The 26,321-nt window shown below is 29.6% G+C and overlaps 2 protein-coding genes across 2 annotated transcripts in view; one reads left to right on the forward strand and one right to left on the reverse strand.

Annotated features, from left to right (window-relative positions):
• Positions 1-26,321, forward strand: part of hiw (highwire) — a 108,797-nt gene that overhangs the window by 15,018 nt on the left and 67,458 nt on the right.
• On the reverse strand, positions 622-24,345 carry LOC135956405 (uncharacterized). The gene is made up of 7 exons (XM_065506889.1): positions 24,018-24,345; positions 7,707-8,037; positions 4,344-4,553; positions 3,625-3,792; positions 3,018-3,177; positions 1,554-1,685; positions 622-1,490 (listed from the first exon to the last, which is right to left on the reverse strand). Exons 2-7 carry the CDS (start codon positions 7,953-7,955, stop codon positions 970-972), a joined length of 1,440 nt encoding a protein of 479 aa, XP_065362961.1. The 5' UTR covers positions 7,956-8,037; positions 24,018-24,345; the 3' UTR covers positions 622-969.

The raw sequence follows: 26,321 nt of genomic DNA on the forward strand, positions 1-26,321 counted from the left end.
GTATAATAAAGCCTTTAAAAACTTCAATCGTGGTTTAATAAAACACTTAAAATCGTGGTTTAATAAAACACTTAAAATCGTGGTTTAATAAAACACTTAAAATCGTGGTTTAATAAAACCTTTAAAAACTTTAATCGCAATTTAATAAAGCCTTTAAAAACTTCAATCGTGGTTTAATAAAACCTTTATAAAAGTTAATCGTAATTTAATAAAACCTTTAAAAACATCAATCGTGGTTTAATAAAACCTTTAAAAACGTTAATCGCAATTAGACTTTATAATTAAAAAAATCTAGTATAGGTATTCAAAATATTTGAAGGACCCTATTGTACCTACCAACAAACAAAATCTGTCAGTTGGTCTCTACAGGTTTTATGTTTGTTATTGTCTTTAATTCTATTAGCCTTTATAATGCTAGTGCTTTAACAAATTGCGTATTAATAATTAACAGCCTGACCCACGATATCGAAAGAAAAAGGATTCGAAGAAATTTTTATGAAAACTATTCAAAAGAATTTTAAAACTGAGTGTTTTTCATACAAATTTTTTTGACTCATTTTTCTTTCGAAATCGAGGGCTGTAAATTTAGTTTAGATTTTGACATTTATTAAAACGAATACATTTTTAATATATTTAATATTTTATTAACAACTAATTCTATTTACAATATTATAAAATTATTGTACATTATTAAATATTTGTTTATAACATATTTATATACATAAATAAAAATAAAGGTAGGTATGTAGTTATACATTTACATTTACATAATTTATAATTTCTAATAATTAAAAACAAAATAATTTGGCTTAAAAGTTTTTAACATTTTTAAAAACTATTACAATACATTTATTTGTTGTTATTATTTGGTGGAATTTCGGTGTTCTCTAGCATCTTTATTGAGGAAAAAAGCAGGTGGTTCAATATTAGATATTTTTGTGTGTTCTTTATTTTTGTGCGATTTTGGAGTTAAAAGTCAGTCTTCAAAAGTCCAGCATTCTCTATTTGATAAACAATTTGAGTTTCCTTGTAGGTTCTTGACTCCGGTTGTATTATGTCCATTTTTCTTTTAGCCTTACGTTTTTTGGCCAAATGCAAGCATACAATTATGGCTATAATTGCTATTATAATTATAAGACTTACAACACCTATAACTATATACAGCCAATATGAATGTTGCTGACAATCGATTTCGATAATTTTACTTAAAACTCTATATTGATCGTGGGGATTTGTGGCAACGTTTTGTTGTTTGAAATATATGAAATCCTTGAAATTATTAAAGAATTCCTCTTTAGCCTTGGGTGGCTTTTGATTGTTATCGATTTCATGGCAGGAATAGGAATTATCATAGTTTAGTTGTTTGAGGTTGAGCGTAAATTTCTCATTGAAATCGAGTGGCTGTACCGTGTGTGGTGAGTGTATGGTGTTGTTGCTAAAACGCAACTCTAACTTTTCACTGCCAATATAATCGCGATGGAGCATAATGCCTACAGAGTTTTAGTTATTGTTAGTTGTTATTATGTTTAGAAAAAAAAAAAAAAAAAACTTACCCTTAAAAGCTATTTGACTGGTATTGCCAAAATAATTATCTCTGATAATTGGACTCTCTTTAACATAAACCTCCAGCCATTCGGCATCAACACTTTCGAAATAATTATTGGCTATAATTAATTTGGAGATCACTGGAATAAAAAAAATAAATAATTGTTTGATTAATTATAAATCTAAATCTTTGCATGATAGAAACTGGATTAAAAATTGTTGTACATTTCTTTAAATCTTTGCATGATAGAAACTGGATTAAAAATTGTTGTACATTTCTTTAGGCATTCTTAATGAGAATTTAAAAGTCTGCTTAAATCATGTATGTTTTACTTGAGCTCCCAAATAAATTTTATAATTAAACAGCTTATGTTTAATTATAACTTTGGAAAAACTAAAGGAAATTTTATGCTCTAATAGTTTGTAATATGAACTGTAGGACCCACAATAAGCGAGATATATGCAAACAAAAATGGATTATGTGACCTTTGATCTTTTATTAAAAATTTTAGACATTTTATGATCTACTATATATGATATAATTCATAGGCTACCTAATAATCGAGAGAATTAGATAGATAAATACCACAAATGATTTATGTGACCTTTGACCTTTTATCAAAAATGTATACAATTTAATGCTTTACAAAATTTTCTATAAGATCTAAATACGTAGGATTTAAAATAAATAAGATATAGGACCCCTTTCACAATATGCAATTTAGTTGCGCAAGTCTCTTGCCCAACAACAAAACAGCATGCAAAATTTTCTAGGCAAAAAAACATGGTTATGACCTTTGACCTGTTATCGAAAATGTATGCTTTAAAAATTTGTAGTAAGAACTAAACACATACGACTCTTAGCTAGCCAGATATAAACAAAAAATACTTTTTGGCATAATAATCCAAATATGAACTTTGACCTTTAATAAAAAAAATTATAAAAATTTATGCTGAACAAATTTGTAATAGGAATTGAAACCGTATCTTACTTATTTAGCGAGATATAGACTATAAATTATTTAAGTGACCTTTGACCTTTAATAAAAAATGTATTAAATTTTATGCTTCACAAATTTTAAAGCAGAACTAATCATGTAGGAGGCTTAGTAACCATGATATAGCAATGAAAAGTACATTGACTTTTAATACAAAATTGTATTGCCTAGAACTGAGAACCTAGGACCCATAATAAGTGAGGTATGAACTTTGACCTTTAATCAAAAATATAGAAAAGTTTATGATGAAAAAATTTTTAATACGAGAGATAAAGGTAAATCCCTAATTTGTAACCTTTGACCTTCAATTTCTTGATTGTAAGACAATCAATTTTAAGTGACTTTTATCTCTTTATTAAGCCAAGTTGATGTAATATACCAAATTCCAATTCATTTTAGTTTCTTCTTTCACAATTTCATTCTTATTTGAGAAGTTTTTATGTGAATAAATATTTTTTTATTGGATTTACTTACACTTAAATGAAAACGCCCGTGAGTGGACTTCTCTAAATCTAAGATTATTTAATAATAATGTATGTGAAACTTCCACATCATAGAAAGCTTTTGATGGCACATTTGATAAAAATACACAATTTTGTAAATCAATCTTTTCCACCACAAACTTTTTGAAAGCCTGAAATAAAGAAAATTAGGTAAACAACTAGTAGTAATAAATAAAACAACGTAGGAGTATGATACAGTTAGTGACATACATAAATATGAATTATTAAATATAAAGAAAATAAGATAAAATTAAAAAAAAACTGCTAAAATTACAACATTTTGTATAATTTATCGCAGGAGATTGCAAAACAGAAAGAATTGAGCAGGAATTGAACTCGCAACCTTAAATTAACACTTTAAAGCCTTAACAACCATCTCAAAAGGGCTGTAAATTTCATTTTAATTAAGTAAATTTTTTTAATTAAGAAAAATGCTGTAGAATTTAAATAATTAAATAAAACTTTTTAAGTTTTTAATTTGGCTTCTTACTACATCACCAACTGTATACTTACTATATGCATTGCATAATAATCGTTTTTTATTTTATTATTATATTATTAATAGGTAACAACTTTACCTGTGATTCAATTCTATTTATTTGCACATTTTCCATTTTAAGCAATAGAGCATTTGATTTCAATATGGTAAAACCGAATGGATTTATTGTCTCGATAGAACTGTCAACAAATGTGATTTCTTCAATCTGACCATTAATGGCATGTGAATCAATTAGTTTAACTTTAACCTGGAATGGAATAAGAATAAAGTAATAAATAAATAAAACAATATGACACAATATTCGTAGACATATCAAGTAAATTTTGCAATGTATGACTTGATATTACAAATAAGAAATAAAGAAAGAAATCAAGTAATTCAATTAAAATTCTGTCATAAATAAAAATTTAACCCACGCCCGTATATAAACTTTTTGCAATGAAAGAAAACATTTGTATGACGCTTTAATTGAGTCAATATTTTAATATTTTCATAATTTCTACTAAATAGTACAACTTGCACTTAATTAACACTTGTTGCATTCCTTCCGAGAGAGAGGTGATACAGGGAAGGTTATTAAAAACACAAATATTGCATCACTTCAGTTTTATGTTAAACTCAAGGTGGAAGCTGTAGCGAATTCAGGCAAATTCGCTTGGAAATTGAGTTTAACATTCTCAAATTCTTCATATTCCAAAATATTAATGAATTCGCTCGAATTTGCCACAGTATCACAGTGTCTATTAATTCGCCTTGTTCAAACATTTATTTAATGCAAAATAACCTCTTTCAACTTACCCTTTCAAATGATATTATCAATGGGGTACTGCTGCTATAAAGCGGAAACGATAAAGCGTATTTATTCAACACCAAATTCTCTACATTTTTAAATGTGATTTTACGCAAACCCTGAGTTTCTTCCAAAGCATTTGAATTAATGGTCAGTGATTTGCAATTGCGTATTTCCATTTGAAAAGCTGAACCAATTAGGTGGGGTAAAAACAAGTGCTAGAATAAAAGAGAAAAACAAATATTTAAAAATCATTTTAATTGCGTCTTAAAAAGAAGAACATATGAAAAAAATTAATCATAATGTGAAATTGAAACTGTCACAAAATAAAATAAGATATGAGAAGAAATACTCATTGATTTAGTTGTAGGAACTCTAAATATATTAATAGCCTGTTAAAACTTTAATTGTCGAGTACCGGGGGCTCCTGTATTGGGGTCAAGCTCAAGATATTGTGCTACTTCTACTGGGTTAGTACATTAATCTATTGAACTAAGTGAATGAAGTATCGTTAACTGGCCAAATGAATATCTGGGTGTATTATGAGGACTTTGACCACAAGGGGAACATAAATTGGTGACGGTACAGTTTATGTTGGAGCAGTAGACTCGATCCCGGTATTAATTGTACCAGAAATACTTTTGTTTTTCGGGGCAGATTCTTCTCTTTGTCTGTTATGGATCTAAGTATGTCATTCATGCGGTATCCTGTGAACGGGGAATTGATGGCGTCTCTGTCATTCATTCAAAGGCAATGTATACCTTTTGTGTGGTCTAGCATCGAAGTCAGGACCAAGGAACTGTGTTACTTCTACTGGGTTAAACGATGTGGAATAGTTTTTGCTAGAGAGTTTAATATGGTAGGTGTCATGAGGACCTTGACCACAATTGGGCATAAATTGGTCTACGTAGGATCCGTGGGCATTGGACCTGTTGATCTATCCTAGCATAAATTGTGTCAAAACTACTCTTATTCCAAGTACGAGATTCATGCGCTATACTGTGACCGTGGGATTAATGGCGTCTCTAGAAACAAAACTGTGGTATATGATATCATTTTCAATGGATCCTGTAAATTAACATGTATGTTCTCCTTGTGTATACAAAGGTCTTCCTTGACATGCCTTAGGGAAAACTATATGATGTCCTAATTAGGATAACGCAACAAGACTTTAAAACTGTAGAACCTTCGTTTCTTCGTGTAAATGATGTTCCGAGATAATTTACATGCCACTCCTTAAGACAGCATTGAATATTTCTCAACTGGGTATCACATAACGGAGGTGACCATACTGGAGCAGCCTAAATAAAAGTGACTGACTAATCGTCTTGTAGGTAGCCGACAAAGCTTCTTTATCCATTCTGCGTTGATATCCTCGTTTCCACCTCGCTAGTTAGTAGCCAACTAAATAGTCTGCAATTTGTGGGTGATTACAGTGGTATGAGCTGCAGTCAAAGGTGACCTCCAAAATTTTCAAGTGTTTCACAGTCGGAATTTGAAACCCCATCGTTCGATGTCGAAGAGTTGCAGTTTACTCGCAGCGAAAATATTTAAGAATGTTCGCTGATATTATCATTAGCTAGCAGCCTTTCGCAAATGATATCACTTCCTCTCCATGCGGAGATGCAAGCAGATAAGAGAGAAATTAGGTAAACAATTTTTGCGACACGACCCTGCCCTGAGGAATTCCTTTATTAACGTTTGTCTCAAAACTACACGAACGACTGTCGGAAACTGAAATTATTCACTATCAATCTCTTCATGTACGACATTGTGGACTGCAGGATATCCTGGAAGTGGGTGGTCGAGGTCTTTCGATAAGTCTAGCTTCAGGGCTGGTTTAATCCCTTTTGAGATCTAAGTGACAATGGTGGTGCTGTGCATTTTCCCAAGTTTGAGAATCGGGATGAATCTTCCCCTTTTTCAACTCGGTACTGAACATGCCAAGGTGTTTCAACATCAACATGGTTATAGCGTCTGGACCAATCCTATTGGACGGTTTGGCTGTATTGATAGACTCTCCAACTTCAAATAGTCCTGACTATGCAGCGGGTGAGGCAAAAATGCCCAACCACTTCATTAAAAATACTTTTTAACACGTATTGCAATATGTTGCCGAGCGTTGTCATAATGTAATATTACGGTTTCATGCCTGGCCGCATATTCTGGGTGTTTTTCGGCCAATGCTTGCTTCAAACGAATCAGATGCGTTCGGTCCAACATCCATGTGATGGTCTGGCCAAATTTCAGCAGCTTATAATAGACAGGACCCTTTTGCTCCCACCAAATACACAGCATTACCTTACCGCCATGGATATTTGGCTTTGGTGTCGATTCGGCTGGTTGACTGAGCTTTACATACGATCTCTTACGCTTCTATTTTTCATCGCAAGTAATGACTCGGTGCAAAAATGATTTTCTTTTATAGCGTTCAAGCAGCATTTAAGATATACAAAATCGGCTTTCAAGATCTCTCAGCTTCAATTCGTATGGTACTCATTTTCCAGCTTTTGGATGAATCCTGCTGCTCCCTATGATTTTCAAAGCTCTTGTTAACTTTTACAACAATCTTCATGGAGTAATGCCTCCAATTCCTGGTATTCAAACTATTTTGTCTGGCCTGGGCGATCTTTGTCTTTGAGAAACGTCTTCCGGCTTGTCCGCATCTTATTGGTCCGTGTCGGAATTATGATAAATCCCGAGCAAACTGTTTTCCACAATTCTCTGGTTTGGAAGTTTGATGTCAATTAAGGAACTGCGATATTGTAATTATCATTGGCCGGCAGGTTCGCATTCTACCGGCGTTTCATTGAGCACTCTCAGAGTACGAAATGTTGTTCGCAACCTTACACTTTGGGACACACCTCAAACTTACACGCCAACTGGATCGACGCTTCACTTTGGAACAGAGTATCCGATATTGGCTTGATGCGTTCTTGGCATCAAAAGTTGAGCAGTTATTTTGGAACATATATTGCCAGAAAGATTGGAAAAAGTCATAGCTAATAATGGCCAATACTATGAATAAATTTATATTGTACACCCAATAAATCATTATTTTAACAGGGGGATGTCATGGCAGGCAACGCTATCACTAAAATGACTAGTTTCTCGTAATGACTATAATAACTCAATAATCTCAAAGACATATAGAAGCCGTTGTCAGTAAAATTGGAATTTCGGGACAGGTTACGTAAAAACAGAACTATTTATGGGTAACTCATGCTTAACTAAATAATTAAGTACTTATGCATTAGATAATAATTAAATCATTACCAGACAACTTCTAATTAATGCAGACAGTATTTATTAAGAAGTTTTTCTTGACAGTAGTTTAGAAAATCTAAAATTATTATTTTTTTCTCACTTACCCGATTGACATTGTGACAATCACATGTAAATTGTGTATCAATTGGTATACACGTTACATTGACATCTTGTAGATCCTCTTGATTACCATAATAACCATGTCTGGCTGTAGCTGCTGCTGTTGCCTCTGCCAAATGATGGCATCCTTGCAATATTGCTAATAGAATCAACACTCCAAATATGGTTAATGTATTTGAATGCCAGGTCGTTGTAAACTTATCGTTTTTGTAGTTTCGTTTTATCGTTGGCATTTTGCATTATTTACACAATCCATGTGATATTTTTACATTTTCCAAACAAACATTAAATTTATACAACAATTATTTGCTGTCACTGTAAATGGCAAATGTAAAAAAAAAAATATGTAAAGTTGACAATATTTTAGTAATTTTTTTATAAAATATTTTAATTAAGTTAAAGCAAAACAATTGTTATTTTATTACAAGGTTTATTATTTTAGTAAAATGAATTTTCTTTTTATAAATAGTACAAGCTAGAGACAGTTACAGTTGACAGTTAAACTGACAAATGAATTAAACTAAACAAAACAAAAATAGCGAATGCGGATAATACGCGTGCTCTCGTTAAAAGTAGTAGGTTCGTTCATTCGCCTACATTTGGATGAACGATTACGTTTATAATTTCATATCTCAGAGTTTTGAAATTATGACTCTAGCAGTAGGTACATATTTGTGTATTATTTCGTTTTATTTCATTTGTCACAGAGCCATTCCCCTTTCCCATTGTTCTCGTATGTGCCTGAGAGTGTGTATAACAGATGTTTATTTATCTTATCAGCTAAGTTGGCTGTGGTGTAGAATTCTTTATCTAATTTGTAGATAAGAATGAACGTACATACATACATACATTTGTATTGTATGTGGTAAGAATCTTATTTTAATATTTTAACTATTGCTTATGAAAATTATGATTCATTTTCTTTGGTTTTTGTGACAAATAAAGAAAACATTTAATTTTTTTTTTGTTCAGAATATGTTTGATCAAATTACAATAATAAATTCCAGGAATGAAAAATTACCTCTTTAATAATTCGTAATAGTTTTTAGTTACAAAAGAAGTAGTAAGTCACTGAAAAATTAATATGTGAAATATTTAGATTTTAAAAATTTAGATCTATTCCGGCACAAATTTACCCCCTGAATTTAGATAAAATTTACCTCCTTGTCGCAGATTTTCATTTCAATAGAAAGTGGAGTTAGTTACGTTATTTTGTAAAGTAAAACTATATTTTTTTTTCGGAATAAAACTACTTTCAGTTTTCAATATAAAAGTATGTAATATTTGTTTGTAATTAATTGATTTTCTCAAATTTTGTCAATTGGAAAATCAGAAATTCGCTATTATTAACCCCCATATGCATAAACAATTTATAAATTTATCAAAGGTTTATCAAACAAAATTTCCATACAAAATTTGTTTTATAAACTGTTTATGCATATGGGGGTAAATCTTTTGGGAATTAACAAAATCCACTCAAACTGCTATTAACTTTACCGCTAAAATACCGTTACCGACATAATTGTAAATACCGTTACCGTTATAATTTAAATTATAGTTCAATGAATTTAACAACATTTTAAATGAGGCTATCAGTGCAAAAGTTGTGTAACCCTAAACTATTTATTTAGTGGTATATTCAACTTACAACACTTTTGCTGCATTACTTTGTTATATTATGCTCTGTCTGCTTTTGAATTCCAAAAGGTACAAAAGTGGGGTAAACTTTTGTATTGATATAGGTAATTGATATTGGTAATGTAAAAAAATTGTGGGTTACACCACTTTTGCACGATAGCCTCGAATATAGTAAAATTCCACTTTGTCATCTTATTATTAATTTTTACAAATTATTTAATTTTGCATGAAATTACCGTTATCATTAAACTACCGTTACCAAAATATGAGCAATACCGTTACCGAAATAACAGTAATTACCGTTACCTTTACCTTTTAACCGTTTTATATCGTTAGCCAATCTTGATTTTTACTATTTATTTCCTGTAAATCTGAGCAATTAAATACATTCTCAAAATTAAAGGAATGATAGTAGTATAAAACGTCTGAATTGCTGGCAGTCCAATTGGAATTAAAGGAGCAGTCCGTATACGGTTTGCAGATATGTCAAAAAGGGCCTAGATAATAGAGAGAAAAAATAAAACAAAAGCAAACGAACGATACAATTTAATGGCTCAAAAAATCGATCTCTAATGAATGAAATTTATCCCCTCGTGCTGTAAAAACCAGATCCATAGAATACAAAAAGGCTTTCATGCAAGTGATGGTTGGATATCTCTATTAAAAAAAAAATATGGTGAGAGACTTCTTAAATAATCAGGAGAGAAGTATCATGCCGAGCTGATTTAGTGTAGACCTTCAAAAAAATGCTAATGTTATTTTCAATGCTAATGAGACTCATCTATATTGCAAAATGCTGCAGGAAGTGCTCCAGGAAGAAAGTTATCAGATCTGCAACAAAGAAAATTAAATATTTTCTTCATTCAAATAATGGATATTCAAACAAACGAAGATATTTTTAATGGTAGAATTATTTTTAGAATCGAAAACCTGAATTCTTCCGGCTTGGTTGCTATTTAAAATCGAGAAAATCGGATCACAAATGGCTGAGATATAAGGAAAAAACCGGGACAACCTAAATTTTTGACCTATTTGTTATCTCTATCTGGATTACTAAGTCATAGACAATATGGATATCTAATGATAGATATTTTAACGTGCATTGCAACGATGTAATTTGGACCTACAATGGGTGAAAATCGGGAAAAAAAATTTTTAACCCGAATTTTTTTTTTCATCAAAAAAAGTTTTGTCATACATTTTTGTTCACTAATAAATTTAAAAAAGAAATTCGAAAAAAAAAAAAAATTTTCAAAAACAATTTTGAAAAAACAAAATTAAATTTAGTTTGGTCAAGGGTAGGGTTGCCAGCCTGGCTGGACTTGGCTGGATTGTCCAGCTTTTTTGATGCCTGTCCAGATTCAAGCTAAAATTTCATTTGTCCAGCTAAATAGAAATTTTCGACAATAATATCTATATTATTTATTACTTCAAATCAAATTTACTTACTTCTAATTAGTACACAGTAATAGCTTATGCAAAAAAGTTTATATATTTTTTGAAGAAAGGAAAAAATAAATGCCAAAAAGTTTTATGGGAATACGTGTCATATGTAAAGAATGTAAAAGTTAAGGGTTATCAGAAGCATTTTTATATTTTATGCAAAACATCATGCAGGAATTTCATACAACATACAAGAATGACTCTTGTACAGTTTTAAAGTTAGAATAAATGACAAATTTTTTGGCACCATTTTAAAAAAATTTCGCCTAATGAACAAACAACTTTTAAGACTGAAGTAGAAGACTTTTTAAAAACAGCGGTCAGCTATTTAGAAAATAATTTTTTTTAAAAATAGCATTTTTAAATTTAAAATAAAAACATTTTTTCATGGGTAGATTTACAAAAACTTCCGCAAAACCTTCAAATATCTGAAGAAATAGATAACGATAAACTTGACATATGTATATCGATTACTTCAGCCTTGGTGAAGTTTATAAACAAATACCAAGAGATTTGTCAAATGATATGGTGCTATTTTATTACCAAAGGTGAAAGGAATGAATTCGAGAATTTAAGAAAAGTTATATGTTTCGTATTTTCTGTACCAGTAAGTTAAGCTTTTTGTAAAAGAGTTTTTACTATTTTAAACAATCTTTATACTAAAGAAATAAACCGAATGTCATTCGACCTGATTAGAGCTGGAATATTAATACGAACAAATTTAGAGGAAGTTTGAAAAGATTTTCAAAATGGTTTACAAACCTCTAGGTTTGGAATTGGCTAACCCCTAGTAACACGAAGTCTAGTTATGCCTTAACTAATAGTTATACTGTCGGTTAAAATTATTTCTGTATGAAAACTGTCAGTATAACTATTAATTAAAACATAACCAGACTTCGTGTTTCTGGGGGTAAAATCCGTAAGCTCAAAAACGAAATAAAGTGGCAGTGGTTTTAGTATTTAATAATATGAATATATATATGACGGAATGAACCGAACAAATTTAAGTTTAGTTAAATAAATTTTAAGGAATAAAATGAAAATATTTAATTGTGATTCTAATTTTTTAAATAACTGCTAAAATATATGGATATTTTCTATGAAAATATATTTTTTTGTACAATGTACAACTTGTTAAAATCGGTTTAAATTTGCAAAAGTTTATAAATTTTTTCGAAAAAGTTTTTGACACAATTTGTAATGTACTCAACAAAACCTATAACCCACGCTTTGTAGTTTTCCATGTTTCCATGTACCGTGTAATACAAATATATGTTGATTACAATTAGTGTTTATAAAAAACCGACTTTCTAAAAAACCGGTTTGTCGGTTAACCGAAAAATGGCCTTTTTTAAAAAACCGGTTTTTCGGTTAACCGACATCGAAAAAACCGGTTAAACCGGTTAACCGTCATATATGTGTAGAAAACATAAAATGTACAAAAAAGTATATACAGCTTTAATTTTTTTAATTTTTAGTAGTCAGGAATGGTTAATATTAAATAACTATAAATATACAAAAGTGCTAAGTCCATTTATTTTGTAAAAATTTCAAAATTATTATCTCAGTCAAATGGAAATGAGTATAAATATGTTACTAAATATAAAATACTTGTTTTAATTATTGGTTTATTCATTAAATTTCAACCAAAAAATGTAAATCACTTTTTTAATTTAATATTTGAAAAATTTGAAATTTATTTTCACCTCTACTTTCTGATATGAAAGACAAAAAGTTCCAAGTACCAAAAAAGGACCTATAAGATGTAAACGCACTTCCACTTAGCTGTGATTATTTGTTATTATAAAAAACTCCATTATCAGATTTCATAAATATTTCAAATAATGAATTTTAGAACGTTTATTGTCTCTTCTGTAATATTTCTGAAAAGCTAACGAAATGATTAATAAATTAAAATTTTAAGAACAAAATACACTAATGAAGTCAAATTTATTGAAGTATCATTTATTGAAAGATCATCACTAAGTTTTTAATGAATCAGTAGTAAGATTTAGCCTCAACTTATAGAATTATGCGGAATTTAATTTTAATTTTTAATAGTTTCATTATGTGCAAAACAGTTTTTAAGTAAACTCATCGTCCTCTATTATTTAGAATCATTGTCATCCTTAACAATATTAATCTAAAGAGTTTTGTATTGTATTGTAAATCAGCAGTTTAGGTTTCAAATCAGACCAATAATATGTATACAATGAATATTAAAAATGCACAAAAACGTGAGATTTATCCATTTTAGTCCCAAATTTTAAAAACCGGTTAACCGAGTGATAAAAACCGGATAAACCGGTTAACCGAAAATCAACATTTTAAATTAACCGGTTCGCAAAAAACCGAGATTTTGAAGAAAAACCGGTTTTTCGGTTAACCGGTTAACCGGTTTATAAACACTAATTACAATGGATAAAAATATATTTTAATAAAAAGTATTTACGCAAAATCAAAATTAACATTTTCTCAGTAATTTTTTTAATGTCCAGTTTTTTTTTATTTGTCCAGCTTTTTAGACCCCAATGTCCAGCTTTTTGCAAATCTGAATCTGGCAACCCTAGTCAAGGGTATATAAGATTCGGCACAGCCGAATATAGTTCTCTTACTTACTTTTCTTTAGAAAGATTTGTATATAACAGTTTTTTCTATAGAGCAATTTTAGTATAACAGTGTTTTGTATAGAAAAATTTGAGTTTAAAGTGTTCTCTATAGAAAAATTTGGGTATAACAGTTTTTTTCTATAAGAAAATTTGGGTATAACATTTTTTTTCTATAGGAAAATTTGTTTATAACAGTGTTTTGTCTAAAAAATGTTGGCATAACAGTTTTTTCTATAGAAAAATTTCGGTATAACAGTTTTTTCAATAAAAAATTAGTTTTTATAGAAAAACTTGTGTAACTGTTATAACTGTTCTTATATTGACAAATTTGGGTATGTCAGTTTTTTTCTATAGGAACATTTGGGTATAAAAGTTTTTCTATAGGAACATTTGGGTATAAAAGTGTTGCTATACAAAATTTTGTGTATAACAGTTTTTTTTCTGTAGACAAATTTTTGTATAAAAGTTTTTTTCTATAGAAAAATTGTGTAAACATTATATAGAAAATCTTGAAGTTTTAATAGTTTTTTCTATAGAAAATTGTGTGTATAACAGTTTTTCCATAGAAAAATTTGTGTATTAAAACTTTTTGTAAAGAAAAGTTTGTGCACAACAGTTTTTCTATAGAAAAATTTTGTGTATAACTGTTTTTTTTCCTATAGAAACATTTTTGGTATATAATTATATCTAGAAAACCATGTGTATAACAGTTTTGTCTATTAAAAATTGTATGTATAACAGATAAATTTTAAACCCCGGAAAGAATTATTTCTAATAAATAAAATTATTTAACGTTTTAATTAGAAAAATAAACATTCTTAAAAATACAATTAACAAAATGGCAAAGTGTGAAAAAAATATATTCAAACGTTGATGCATTTTATTTTTATCCATTCATATGCAAAATAACTTAAAGCAAATTTGTAATAAATACTTTAAACGACAGACGACTAGTTATGAGTGGATATGTAGGCAAATGCTGAGTATCTGTATCTGAACGTCTAGCTGGTCGTCGTCCGTCCGTCATGTATGCATATAATCATGTACATATAAGAGTTTGCAATTGTTACTGCCATTTAAGGGGCGGAATTTACGGAGTAAAATTCTTAATACAATGTCGTTTTAATGCCCGTACAACTGGCACCAGAGTAACACCATCCCATCCCAGACTTTTATCCGTCAGTATGTTAAAAGTAAATAAATCTTTTTTTTCTCCATCCATTATATTTGTTTATTTATTTTGTATTTTTGTTATTATTCATACATACATATTTTCCATTTTTGTGTATTTGTTGTATTTAGTTTTATCTGCCGTTTAACTAACAAACTTGACCTTACTACCAGTTTAAAGTAGAGTTTACTTTTCATCGGTTTTTTTTTGATTCACTATAGTGTTTTTACAAACAAACATCCGAGTCTGTGGGACTGGTACATTAATTGATCAAATAAAAATGTCATTGAAGTCGATCATCATGATGGGTGTCTTTTGATATTTGTTATTGTTGTTGTTGTTGCTGCCCGGCAAAGGGACAAGTATAAATAAGAAATAATAAAAAAATACGAAACAAATAAGAATAAAAATCTGAATTGAAATCAAAACCAATTATTAGTTGTACTATGCGTTTAAGTATAATAAACCAAACCCCCCAACCAATAGCAATAAAAATGTTTATGCATAAAATTGTTTGATATAAATAAAATGAAGCAAATAAAATATTGAAAATCAGCAATTATTTATTTTGATTTTGTTAATATCAGCAGCTACAAAAAATACAGTACAGTTTTTTTCATATTATTTTTTCTACTATTTCTGCCATACAGAGAGAGAGATCAGAGTGCAAGATCAGTAATTAAATAAATATTTGAATAATGAAAAATATTGCTTTTTTTTTTTGCTGAATAGTTCAAAATGTACTATTTAATGTGTAATAGAAGCGTTTTTGTTTTCCGTTTTAGTTTGTTTATAGCTGACATATGCAAATTTTTATTTTAATTGTACGTACACTCAACAAAACAATTATGGCACTACACTTTAACAAACATTTAGTGTTATACAATTATTGCTATTTTTAAATATTCATATTGTGTTGAAGGTATAATAGCGTTCAAAAATAAAGTCAATTTACCCTGTAAAGATTACCAAGAGACGGTCTAGTAGCTAGCCCAAAGTAGTTAAAGTATTTTAATACACTTACTGGTTGCAATAATTCAGCTACTTAACTAGTTATTTTATTATTTAGCTATTCTAGAAGGAATCTAATTGATCCTTAATAATCAGATTAATAAAAAGTAATAATCAGTTTTATAAAAAGTAAATGAACCAGATCAATAGTCTATTCTTGTCCCTAAGACGAAATGTAGAATAAAAATTAAACTAAATGGCCCATAATCATAGTCAGAAATAAAGTATATTTTAAGAGAAATAAAGTCGTCTTTACTTAAGAGTGGACTTTAGGTCTACCATAGGCAAGATAAAATATACTTTTGACGTTAAAGTCGACTGTAAATATAAAACCAGATGAAGCTGTTTTAACTCATTTAACAACAGCATCAGCTGTTCTTCGCCAAGTAAAAATGTTCGATAAAAAGTGAAAAATGTTTAAGTTACAAGATATTGGTAGAGATTTTGCAATTATTGAACATTTATTAATTAAATTAGTACCAAAATATCCTAAATATGATATTAATCTTATCTTTTCCATTTTTCCACCACAAACAACTTTTTTTCTTTAGTTGTCCCGGTAATTTTTATTGCTTACCTTTTTTTTTTTAATTTTTCTATATCAGCTGTTCAGCGGTGCCACTTGTTAATATTATGTTGCATATTGTATGAAAACAATTTCTATATTTGAGGTGGTACCCAGTTAAAGTCGGTTCAATTTAAAACACACTTTAATTTTGACTATAGTTGCAAAATAATTAAAAGCTGGTTTTTATTTTAAAGTTGTTTCTAAAAAGAACCGACTTTATTGTTTGACTATGATTATGGGCCAATATGTTTTAAAACATTCTTGTTCCTTGCTCCAATAAGTGATAGTAAAATGACAATAGATCAAGCGTTAAAGTGATATGAATACAAACATTTAAAACATACTATATTACACTTCGGATTACAAAGGGACACTAAGTGACAATTGACTCTGCAATAGAATACTTCCGATGAGTAAAATAACTATACTATAAAGTGGCAAGTAGAAAAATATTGAAACGAAATAGACTCTAGATTACTTATGGACACTAAACTCACAAATATCTCTTTGCTAGACTATTTGGAATGTGTAAAGTAACTAATTGACTTATCTTCAAAGGCCACATAAGGTTTAAATTACCCCATAATACTGTCATATCTGACATTTATTCCCACTTAGTTATTGAACATTAGAGTGTAAACAACAACGTTTCTTTTGCTACGAAAATGTCGAATTTTGTGTCAACAAAGCGTCATATGCGTGATGTTTTAGCTTTACTTCTTTAATTTGTACACCGATTGCTAACCAAAGCTTATGGCGAATGTGTTCCATTGGTTTTAACGTGAGAGAGAAGTTTTTTTTTTTTTTTTTGGTTCAGAAGTGGTGATTTTGACAAGGAAGACGAAGATCAGCCAGCCCAGCCCAAAAATACCAAGAATTGTAGGCATTACTCCATGAAGATTGTTGTCAAACTCAAAAAGATCTTGCAAAATCATTAGTAACAATTTTACTTGCGATGAAAAATGGATCCATTACGACAACCCGAATCGTAAGATATGGTATGTAAAGCCCGGCAAATCAGCCGAATCGACACAAAAGCCAAATATCCATGGCGCTAAAGTAATTCTCTGTATTTGGTGGTAGGAAAAGGGTCCTATCTATTATGAGCTGCTGAACACAACTGATTCGTTTAAAGCGAGCGTTGGCCTAAAAATGCCAAAAAGAATAAGTTTTGCCTCACTCGTAGGGTTCCTAATTTCCCAGACTTTTTTCTTTCCCGGGAGGAAATTAAAAAATCGTTTCATTCCCGGGAATTTTTCGCGCGTAGGAACCCTACTCACTCGCCTTACAGTCCAGACCTTGCCCCGTCCGATTACTATTTGTTTCGATCGATGCAAAACGTTTTCTCTGGTATACTATTCACCTTAGAACGGAGAATCCGAAATTGCCTTGATTCGTTCCTGACATCAAAATATGACCAGTTCTTTAGGAAAGACGGGAAAAGGTCATAGCTAACAATGGTCAATACTTTGAATAAATTTATATTTTATATATTTAAGTCATACGCTCAATAATAAACAAAGTTGCAGCATATGGAATGAGACCAATCTAGAACAGACCCTACAGACTCCATTACATCTAGAAAATTGTACCGTTTGGTTTACACGCTGGTGGCATCATCGGACCTTATTGCTTCAAAAATAAAGCTTGAGCTCGCGTTACGGTCAATGGAGATCCTTTGTTTGAAAATAAGCATGACATTTATACGGGCGCGATGTGGTTTTAACAGGATGGCGCTAAAATCAAAAATTTCTCGATAATTTAATTTAAGGAAATGTATCTGTCAATTGGTCTCCAAGGTCGTGCCATTCGACACCTATCGATTATTTCCTATTGGGTCACGAGAAGTCACTGGTTTATGCTGATAAACCAGCAACAATTGACGCCTTGGAAGCCAACATTGTTAAGAACAACCTCTGTGGTCATAAGGCCCGAAATCCTTATGAAATGTTAATGACAGGTATTGATCATTCAAATAAAAACATTTGTTTGATTAAAATTAGCTTGTTTGTGTTAGTTTTTACAATTTTAAGTTCTGTCGGGCTTAAAAAACATCCTTTTTGAAATTAATTCAGACATGCACAATAATTTTTAACAGATCTAAATAAATCTGATAGTGAGTTGTGGCCTTTAGAATTTAGAATTTACATGAAATAATTTGTTTCTGTTTAATTGGATTATTCAGCTATTGCGACTTGATGTACTATAATTACATATCGTCACCTAAAATGCAAAATAACGTAACATCATTTCAGAAATGTTTAAAGTGATGGTCATAAATTCATTGACTTAATAAATTTAATTTATTTCATTTGATCATTAAACAGAATTATAAACACATTTTCAAATTAAAATTTAGCTTTTTTTATTATTCATCATTAATTAGATTTTGGTATTTTTATTGTTATATTATTTTGCATTTTAGGTGACGATAAATTTAATTTCTGAAAAGTTAAATCGTTTCAAGACATTTTGTCAAGTACTTGTTTATAATAAATATAAATGCAAAATTATCAAAAATTGTTAAGCAAATATTTATTAATGGAAAGTTTTGTCTGCATTTTGTCTGATTAATCTGAAATATCTCTTGCACAACAAAGTAAAATCCGCAAATACTTAAATATACATTTGCTTTAACTTAAAATATCTCTCTGCATAATCTTTAGAATATGAAATACAATTTATGCTATTTTAAACTTTTTTTTCCAAGATAATATTAAATTTTGTTATCATAATTAATAGAAATCTCTAAATGTTGGATTTTAGAAAGATTAATTTTTGATTTAAATTGTTTCGAAATTAAAAAAGTTTAAAAAATTGGCCACAAATAAAACTAAATCGTTTTTTAAAAATCCTCATGATATCGTAATTGTTTTAATAGCTTTCAAAAATGTTCGAACATAAGTTAACATTTTCGAATTTAATTACAAAATTTTCGAACATAATATTCCATTGTCATCAGGTTCATGGATAATCTATAGGTTATTTTAACTGCTTTTACAAATTTTAGAACAGAACTTCGAATTTGATTTCGAATTTTCGAACATAAGATTTAGCATGAGAACTGGTTACAAATTTTTACCTAAACAAATTAAAAAACAAACATTGCAAGTTGAAAACTAAAAAATTATGTCGAAAAATTTAAAATTTCTAAATAATTTTAATTTTTTATGACTTAAAAATGCAGGATTTATTCGAATTATTAGCTTTAATTTTGAAACATTTGTACAAAATAAATTTATTCAATATATTGGCCATTGTTAGCCATGACCTTTTCCCATCTGGGTTCGGAGCCAAAATATACGCTCATCTCTTGAGGCCAAGAACGAATCAAGTCAATATCGGATATTCTGTGAAGCGTATCCAAGACTATAAAGCAGTTAAGGCAAAACTTCCCAACCACTTCATTCTAAATAGTTTTTAACAGGTATTGCATAATGTGGTCGAGCATTGTCATGATGGAATATTACGGTTTCATGTCTGGCCGCATATTCTGGGCGTTTTTTTTGGCAAATACTCGCTACAATCGGTTGACTTCGATACAGGTTCCATGTGATGGTCTGTCACGTACGATATTAAATTTTAAAAACATCCAAAGATTGTTTTTATTTAAATATAACGGATTGTAAAGGAAAAATATTTCGTTTAGTGTAAGAAATTAAAAGAAAACATAACGCCTCTCACGATTCGAAAATTTTCGCATATTTCTACATGTCACGTACGATATACCTTTTTTTCGCTCGATATTTTGGACAACAATGTTTCGAAAGAACTTTTTATTATTTTCAAATAGAGTACCCTCTGAATGGAACATAAAGACCAAATTATTTTTCAGATACTCTTATTTTTGCAAAATCTATTCCACCCTATAGGCGTACATATGTCACGTACGATGATATGGTTAATAAGAATAAAAGTTAAACTACACCACTTCCAATTGTATTTCTGAAGTTTCCAAAATTCCATTATATTTCAGAATTTTCTAATTGAATTTTAAAAATTTGCAATTATATTTCAAAACTTCTGAAATGCAATTCGAAATTTCTGAAATACTCACTCACTCATTCACTGACTCATCAGTCATGAGTGAGTGAGTGTGTGAATGAATAAGTCAGGCCTTGTATTTTTATATATATAGATTTTTTAAAAAAGGCCCAAAAAGTAGATCGTACGTATACTTTAGTAACTGTGTGTATAAAAAAGTAACGTTACTGACTCACTGACTGACTGACAGATTCATCATCGTACAGCCCAAACGGCTGAAGCTAGAATCATGAAATTTTAACTGTGCATTCCTCTCTCCCCAAAACGATCCGATAAGAAGAGATTTTTGGAAATTCCAACGTTTAGGGGATATAAAAGGGTAAATTCGGTAACCATATATCTTCAAAACTAATAAAGATACTAAAAAACTTAAAATTACATGTTACTCCGTTTAAAAAATAAACTGACAGGTGTTTCGTACTTTTTCGAAATACGAACCATTTAGGGGAGAAAACGGATAAAAACTATTTTGGTACTTTTTTGGCACACTATGTATCTTTTAAACCAATATACATAGAAACAAATTTTAAATCGTATTCCTTACTTATCAACAAATAAAAAATAGAAATTTGGTACTTTTTGGAAATTCGAACTATTAAGGGATAAAAATTGTGTTTATTTTTGGCATAGACATATAATTTGACATAGACATACGAATATTTTATTATGAGCTCCCACCACGATACAGAAATTTATTTTAATAAAATTTTACCACCGCAATGGGGATAAAAAAAAGGTACCAAAAAAGGGATAAAATCAGGAAAATAAGTTTTATTTGAAATTATTAAGTCAATTTTGATAATTTTTTTACATTGCTTTCTGGATTCATACAGTAATTAACTAATGTTATTTCGAACTCGAGTGCAATGGTTTATATTGGGCCAAATCTGGGTAAACAGTTTGGTACTTTTTTTAAAACATATTTTTTCTTGGGCACATTTAACACAGATTTTAATCGTTTGAGACATGTCTGCAGCATTAACAATTTTGGCTAAATTTTATATTTTTAAATTTCAAACTTGAGGGGTGTTCTCCTAATGGTACTTTTTTAATATTTTAGATTCTTCCACTTATCGACATTAAAGTTAGCTGATGTGTATTTGAGTAAAGTTAGTGTTAGGAATAGGGGATAATATTTTGGTACCAAAATGTAAGAACTGAACTATAGGTACTTTTTTATTGTTCTAATGGTACTTTTTGAATTTTCTATAAGAATGGACTTAGAAACATGAAATTAATAATTAATTTCCCTAAGTGAGTGGGAATTCTAGGCGGACACTTTTTGGTACTTTTTCTTTATACAAATGGTACTTTCTCTTCACCAATGAACCTATAAGCATGAAATAAAGCTTACATGGGCCCAAGTGGTTGGGAATCCACAAGTGACTGCTTTTTGGTACTATTGCTATATTCTAATGGTACTTTTTGAATTTTCTATAATAATGGACCTAGAAATATGAAAGTATAGCGTATATGGTCCTAAGTGAGTGAGAATTCTAGGTGGAGACTTTTTGGTACTTTTTCTTTATTCTAATGGTACTTTTTTGTAATTTTCTATAACAATGGACTTAGATTAGATTAAATTAAGCATACATGGTCCTAAGTGAGTGAGAATTCTAGGTGGAGACTTTTTGGTACTTTTTCTTTATACGAATGGTACTTTTTGTAATTTATTTACCAATGAACCTAGAAACATAAAATAAAGGTTATATGGACCCGAGTGAGTGGGAATCCCCAAGTGGCTGCTTTTTGGTGCTTTTTCTATATTCTAATGGTACTTTTTGAATTTTCTATAATAATGGACCTAGAAATATGAAATTAAGCGTATATGGTCCTAAGTGAGTGAGAATTCTAGGTGGAGACTTTTTCTTTATACGAATGGCACTTTTTTTAATTTCTTTACCAATGAACCAGAAACATGAAATAAATCTTATATGGGCCTAAGAGAAATGAAATCTACAAGTGGGGACTTTATTGTAATTTTTTTTGTTCTTCTAATGGTACTTTTTGAATAATCTATAATAAAGGACCTACCAAAATTAGTTTAAATTGTAATTAGATGGAATAGGACGATTAAATATTTTGAAAATTATGTACAAACGTTGTTTGCTAATCAAATAATTTGATAAGTTAAGATGGTTCATGCTACATAAGTAACACATTTTTTAATTGTATCTACATTGATATACACACACAGATAGGCCTCCATTAACGCGGTTTGTTGGGCCCAAAAAAAATAGCGTGTAAATCAAATTCGCGTAAAACGAGGTTCTAATTTTGAACGAAATGCTTTAGTGGGTCCAATAATTTTTTATTTCGCGTAAAACAATACATCAGTCACATAACAAAAAAGAAATTGGGACCTAAAAATCACGTTAAATAGAAAACATACCCTAGTCACCTTAAATGAAAGCGGACGTAACTACACAAAAATTCAAAATCTAGTTTTTGATTGATTGAACAATTGCCAAGAATACTCTATTATTATTGATTTTATAACTTATCCTGTAAAAACAATAAATATGTAGTTACGTCCATTTGCATTTAAGGCGACGATATATACTTTAAGTAAACTTATTTTATTTGTACTCTTAAAAACTTACTTAAAACAAAAGTGAAGTAAAAAAAACTCAACTAAAAAAATTATTTCTTATCGAAAATTAAGGAAAAAATGTCAATTAAAAAAACAAAATATTCTAATACATAAAAGAGATCAAAACATAAAAAAAATCATAAAAATTAACGAAGTTTTCAAAAAGAAATCTGTTATTCGCTTGTTTTGTTTTTCGTTTCTTGTTGTTTGTTGCCGCGTTATATAAAAATCGTGTAAAAAAGTCGCGTATTTCAAAAAAGGGTTGCTAATTTGAATTCGCGTAAATAAAGTACAGCGTAAATGGAGGCTTACCTGTACTTTTATTTTAATATAATATATGCTAACGAAGTAGCTGGTAATATGCTAGTCTTTAATAAAACTATTTTTGAATTTCGAAAATACGAATGAGATAATGTTAAGATATCTAGTAAAAATAATTACGTATTAGCAATTACAGTAATTTGCAATTATTTTAAATAATACCTATATTAGGAACATTCCCGATTTTTATTTTCAACTAAAAATTTCCCATAGGGATTTACTTTTGCTATGGCTGCACTTGAAAGAAGAACGCATTAACAGATATTTTTATTTTTTTATTTTACAAATACTCAGACAACACACTCCAGATTATATTGAATGGAACAGAGCAAAAAAAACAACAATATTTAATTTGCAATTTATTTAAATGCAATAAAATCTCATCATACACACTCCGACACTTATAATTCATATGCATAATTTAAACCAATGACAAATTGTTGTAAACATTGCTGTTTATTTATATTTAGATTTTAATTAAAAGTTTTGTTAAATAAATTTACATACTCTCATTACGTAGTTAGCAAAATTTATAAACGAATTAAATGAAAATATTTATTAATTAAAGAGAGACATTTGACATTTAAATGCGATTATCGCGACAATAGTGCTGTGCTGGCTGCCATAAACACAATTAGGCGATTACGTATTCGCATTGGGGTCTCTTTTTTAATTTTTTTTAAATTGGGCATGCAAAATTTTATTTTAACACACAAACACTCTCAAACTTAGTTAATATTTGCGGAACCAGCAAAAAAAAAAGCAGAAAAGTCGTAAGATCTTTTTTTTGTTTGTGTTTATTATTTATTTTAATTAGAAAATGTTTTAACAAAAATGGCAAACAAACAAAATATAAATAAATAAATAACTAAATAATTCACACACCATTACACTCACATGCCAAAATTTGTAAAAAAGCGTGGAGGTTTGTTTCTTTTTTGTTGTTTTTGCTGGCATTCACATTCGCATTGATTTGTTGTTATTTAGACAGTTTGACTGCAAGTCAAACAAACCGACACAGTTAGAATCTTGATATGAAAACAAACACACACTTTGAATTTCTTTTATTTACTATCAAAACGCTGTATTTTTTTTTATCCGTTTTGTATTTGTTAGATCTTTTTATTAACCGCCGTTTTGTTTTTCCTTCTGACACTTGTCAAAACCGTTCGTTTAGGAAGGAGCCGATAGTAGTAGTTGACGATTTCTTTTTTGGTTTTCAGTTCTATGATCGCAAACGTCTAAATCTACACTGATCACTTGTTTAGAGGTTGTTGCTGGTTGTACTTGTTGTCGTCGTCGGCGTCGTCGCTGTTGGCGTGCTGATTGTATCTGTGTTTGTGTGTGTGTGAGAGTATCTGAAGTGGGGGGTTTTTTGGCTGCCCACTACATCTACATATTTAGATCTCCATAAAAGCTCTCTGTAGTTTAGTGTGGCTTATTTAGCGTTATGGAAAAACGTTAGTATTTAAATTAGGAAAAAAAGTTGAAATTTTAATTTTGGTTTGGATTAAAAATAATAAACAAATAGTTCTTTTTTTAACTTTTTAACCTTTTTTAACTTTAACCTCTTTTGAAATATTTTTTGATTTTCTCGAAAAATGGTCAGAGGTGATATAACCCTTCCACAAAAATGATCCCCATAAAATTCCACAATATAACTCTGAGAATAAGAATTATCTCAGTCATTAACTTCAACCTTTTTTTCATTTTGCATAATGCTCCCTTCTATGAAAAAATAAAAACTTCGACCAACTGTAAAAAAAAAAAATTCATACCAGCTTTACTATAAGTTTATTCTACAAATATGATCTACTCAACATGCCCTTTTAGAATTATAGGGTCGCTATTCTGTTGCAATCCGACATTGTCGATGACCAGTTTTACAGAAATTTTCAATTGTTCTGGGAAATTGTTCCAATAAGTTATGAAAATCCTGTCGAATATTATTATTGAGAGCTTTAAAATAACATTGACCCATGACTTCAACAAACCAGAAAGATAAGTATTGTTACGAAATTGTACTTGAATTCAAATATAACGATTTTAAGGGCTGATTTAAAAGTAGCATAATGCTTTCAAATAACGGTGCTGTAATGGCAGACTGTAACATATCTGTGGGCATTGTTAAATAAAAGATTTCAGTTGATTTGATCCTAATTTGGCAACGCTGTATTCGAATATTCAGTTAAAGAACATTGTAGAAAGTACACCACAGATGGCGTATGATCTAGAATATTCGAACTTTGACAGTTAAAGAGCTTTCTAGATGGTAATGCAGTGTTATAAATAGTGGCAGAAGTTGCAGTCGTGAGTGAGTTGATCAGAGACGCTTTTCGAAGAAACATCATCTAAGTGCTTTAAAGTGTGTTGTGTTTTTTCAAGTAAATTCGTGTACATTATAAATTGTGTCTGTAATTCTGAGAATTTATAAAGTTGAATAAAAAAACATTGAGTGGCTATTTAATTCTGTTGTTGTACTACATTTTAAAGAAATAAAGAGTTGTTACAATTTTCAAACTACTAAACGGCTTTTATTTGCAATCAAAAGTATCCGGTTTATTTAAAGGAAATAAACCAAACGTTTTGAAAAGGTTAAAACGTAACAGTATTAACCACATGTCCTCCAGACACAATTTATTAATTTTCGGCAATAAAAACTCGTTGTTCATGGCTCTATATCGTCTACCTGTCACAGTAACGTTATATCTACGAAGTCTTCGTATATGTCACCAGAGGTGTCGAGACTGGTGATGTGTAAATTCTCAGTGCCTTGCATTGCCTCTATTGGTAAATTCCGATCCGAACAGCTAAATAATAATTTTGTAAATTATTCCTCTTGGAAAGTTCAACAAGTCAAAGGTTCTTTTCAAAAGAAATTTTGTACGTAAAACGGTACCATAAAATTCTAGAGAAACTGATCTGTCAAATATAACTTTTTGAACAATTTTAATAAAAACAAGTAAGAGAGCTATATTCGGCTGTGCCGAATCTTATATACCCTTCACCAAATTATACTTTAAAATAAATTTGTTTAAATATTTTTAGGTAAACAAAATTACATTTTTTTTTAATTGTTTTTCAAAATTTTTTTTTAATTTTTTTTTTAAAAAAAGTTTTTTCCAAATTTAAAAAAAAAAGTTTTTTCCAAATTTTTAAAAAATTTTTTTTTTTTTTGAAAAAAAATTTATGACAAAAAAA

The sequence above is a fragment of the Calliphora vicina genome, chromosome 4 (genome assembly GCF_958450345.1).
Source record: "Calliphora vicina chromosome 4, idCalVici1.1, whole genome shotgun sequence".
NCBI classification, from domain to species: domain Eukaryota; kingdom Metazoa; phylum Arthropoda; class Insecta; order Diptera; family Calliphoridae; genus Calliphora; species Calliphora vicina.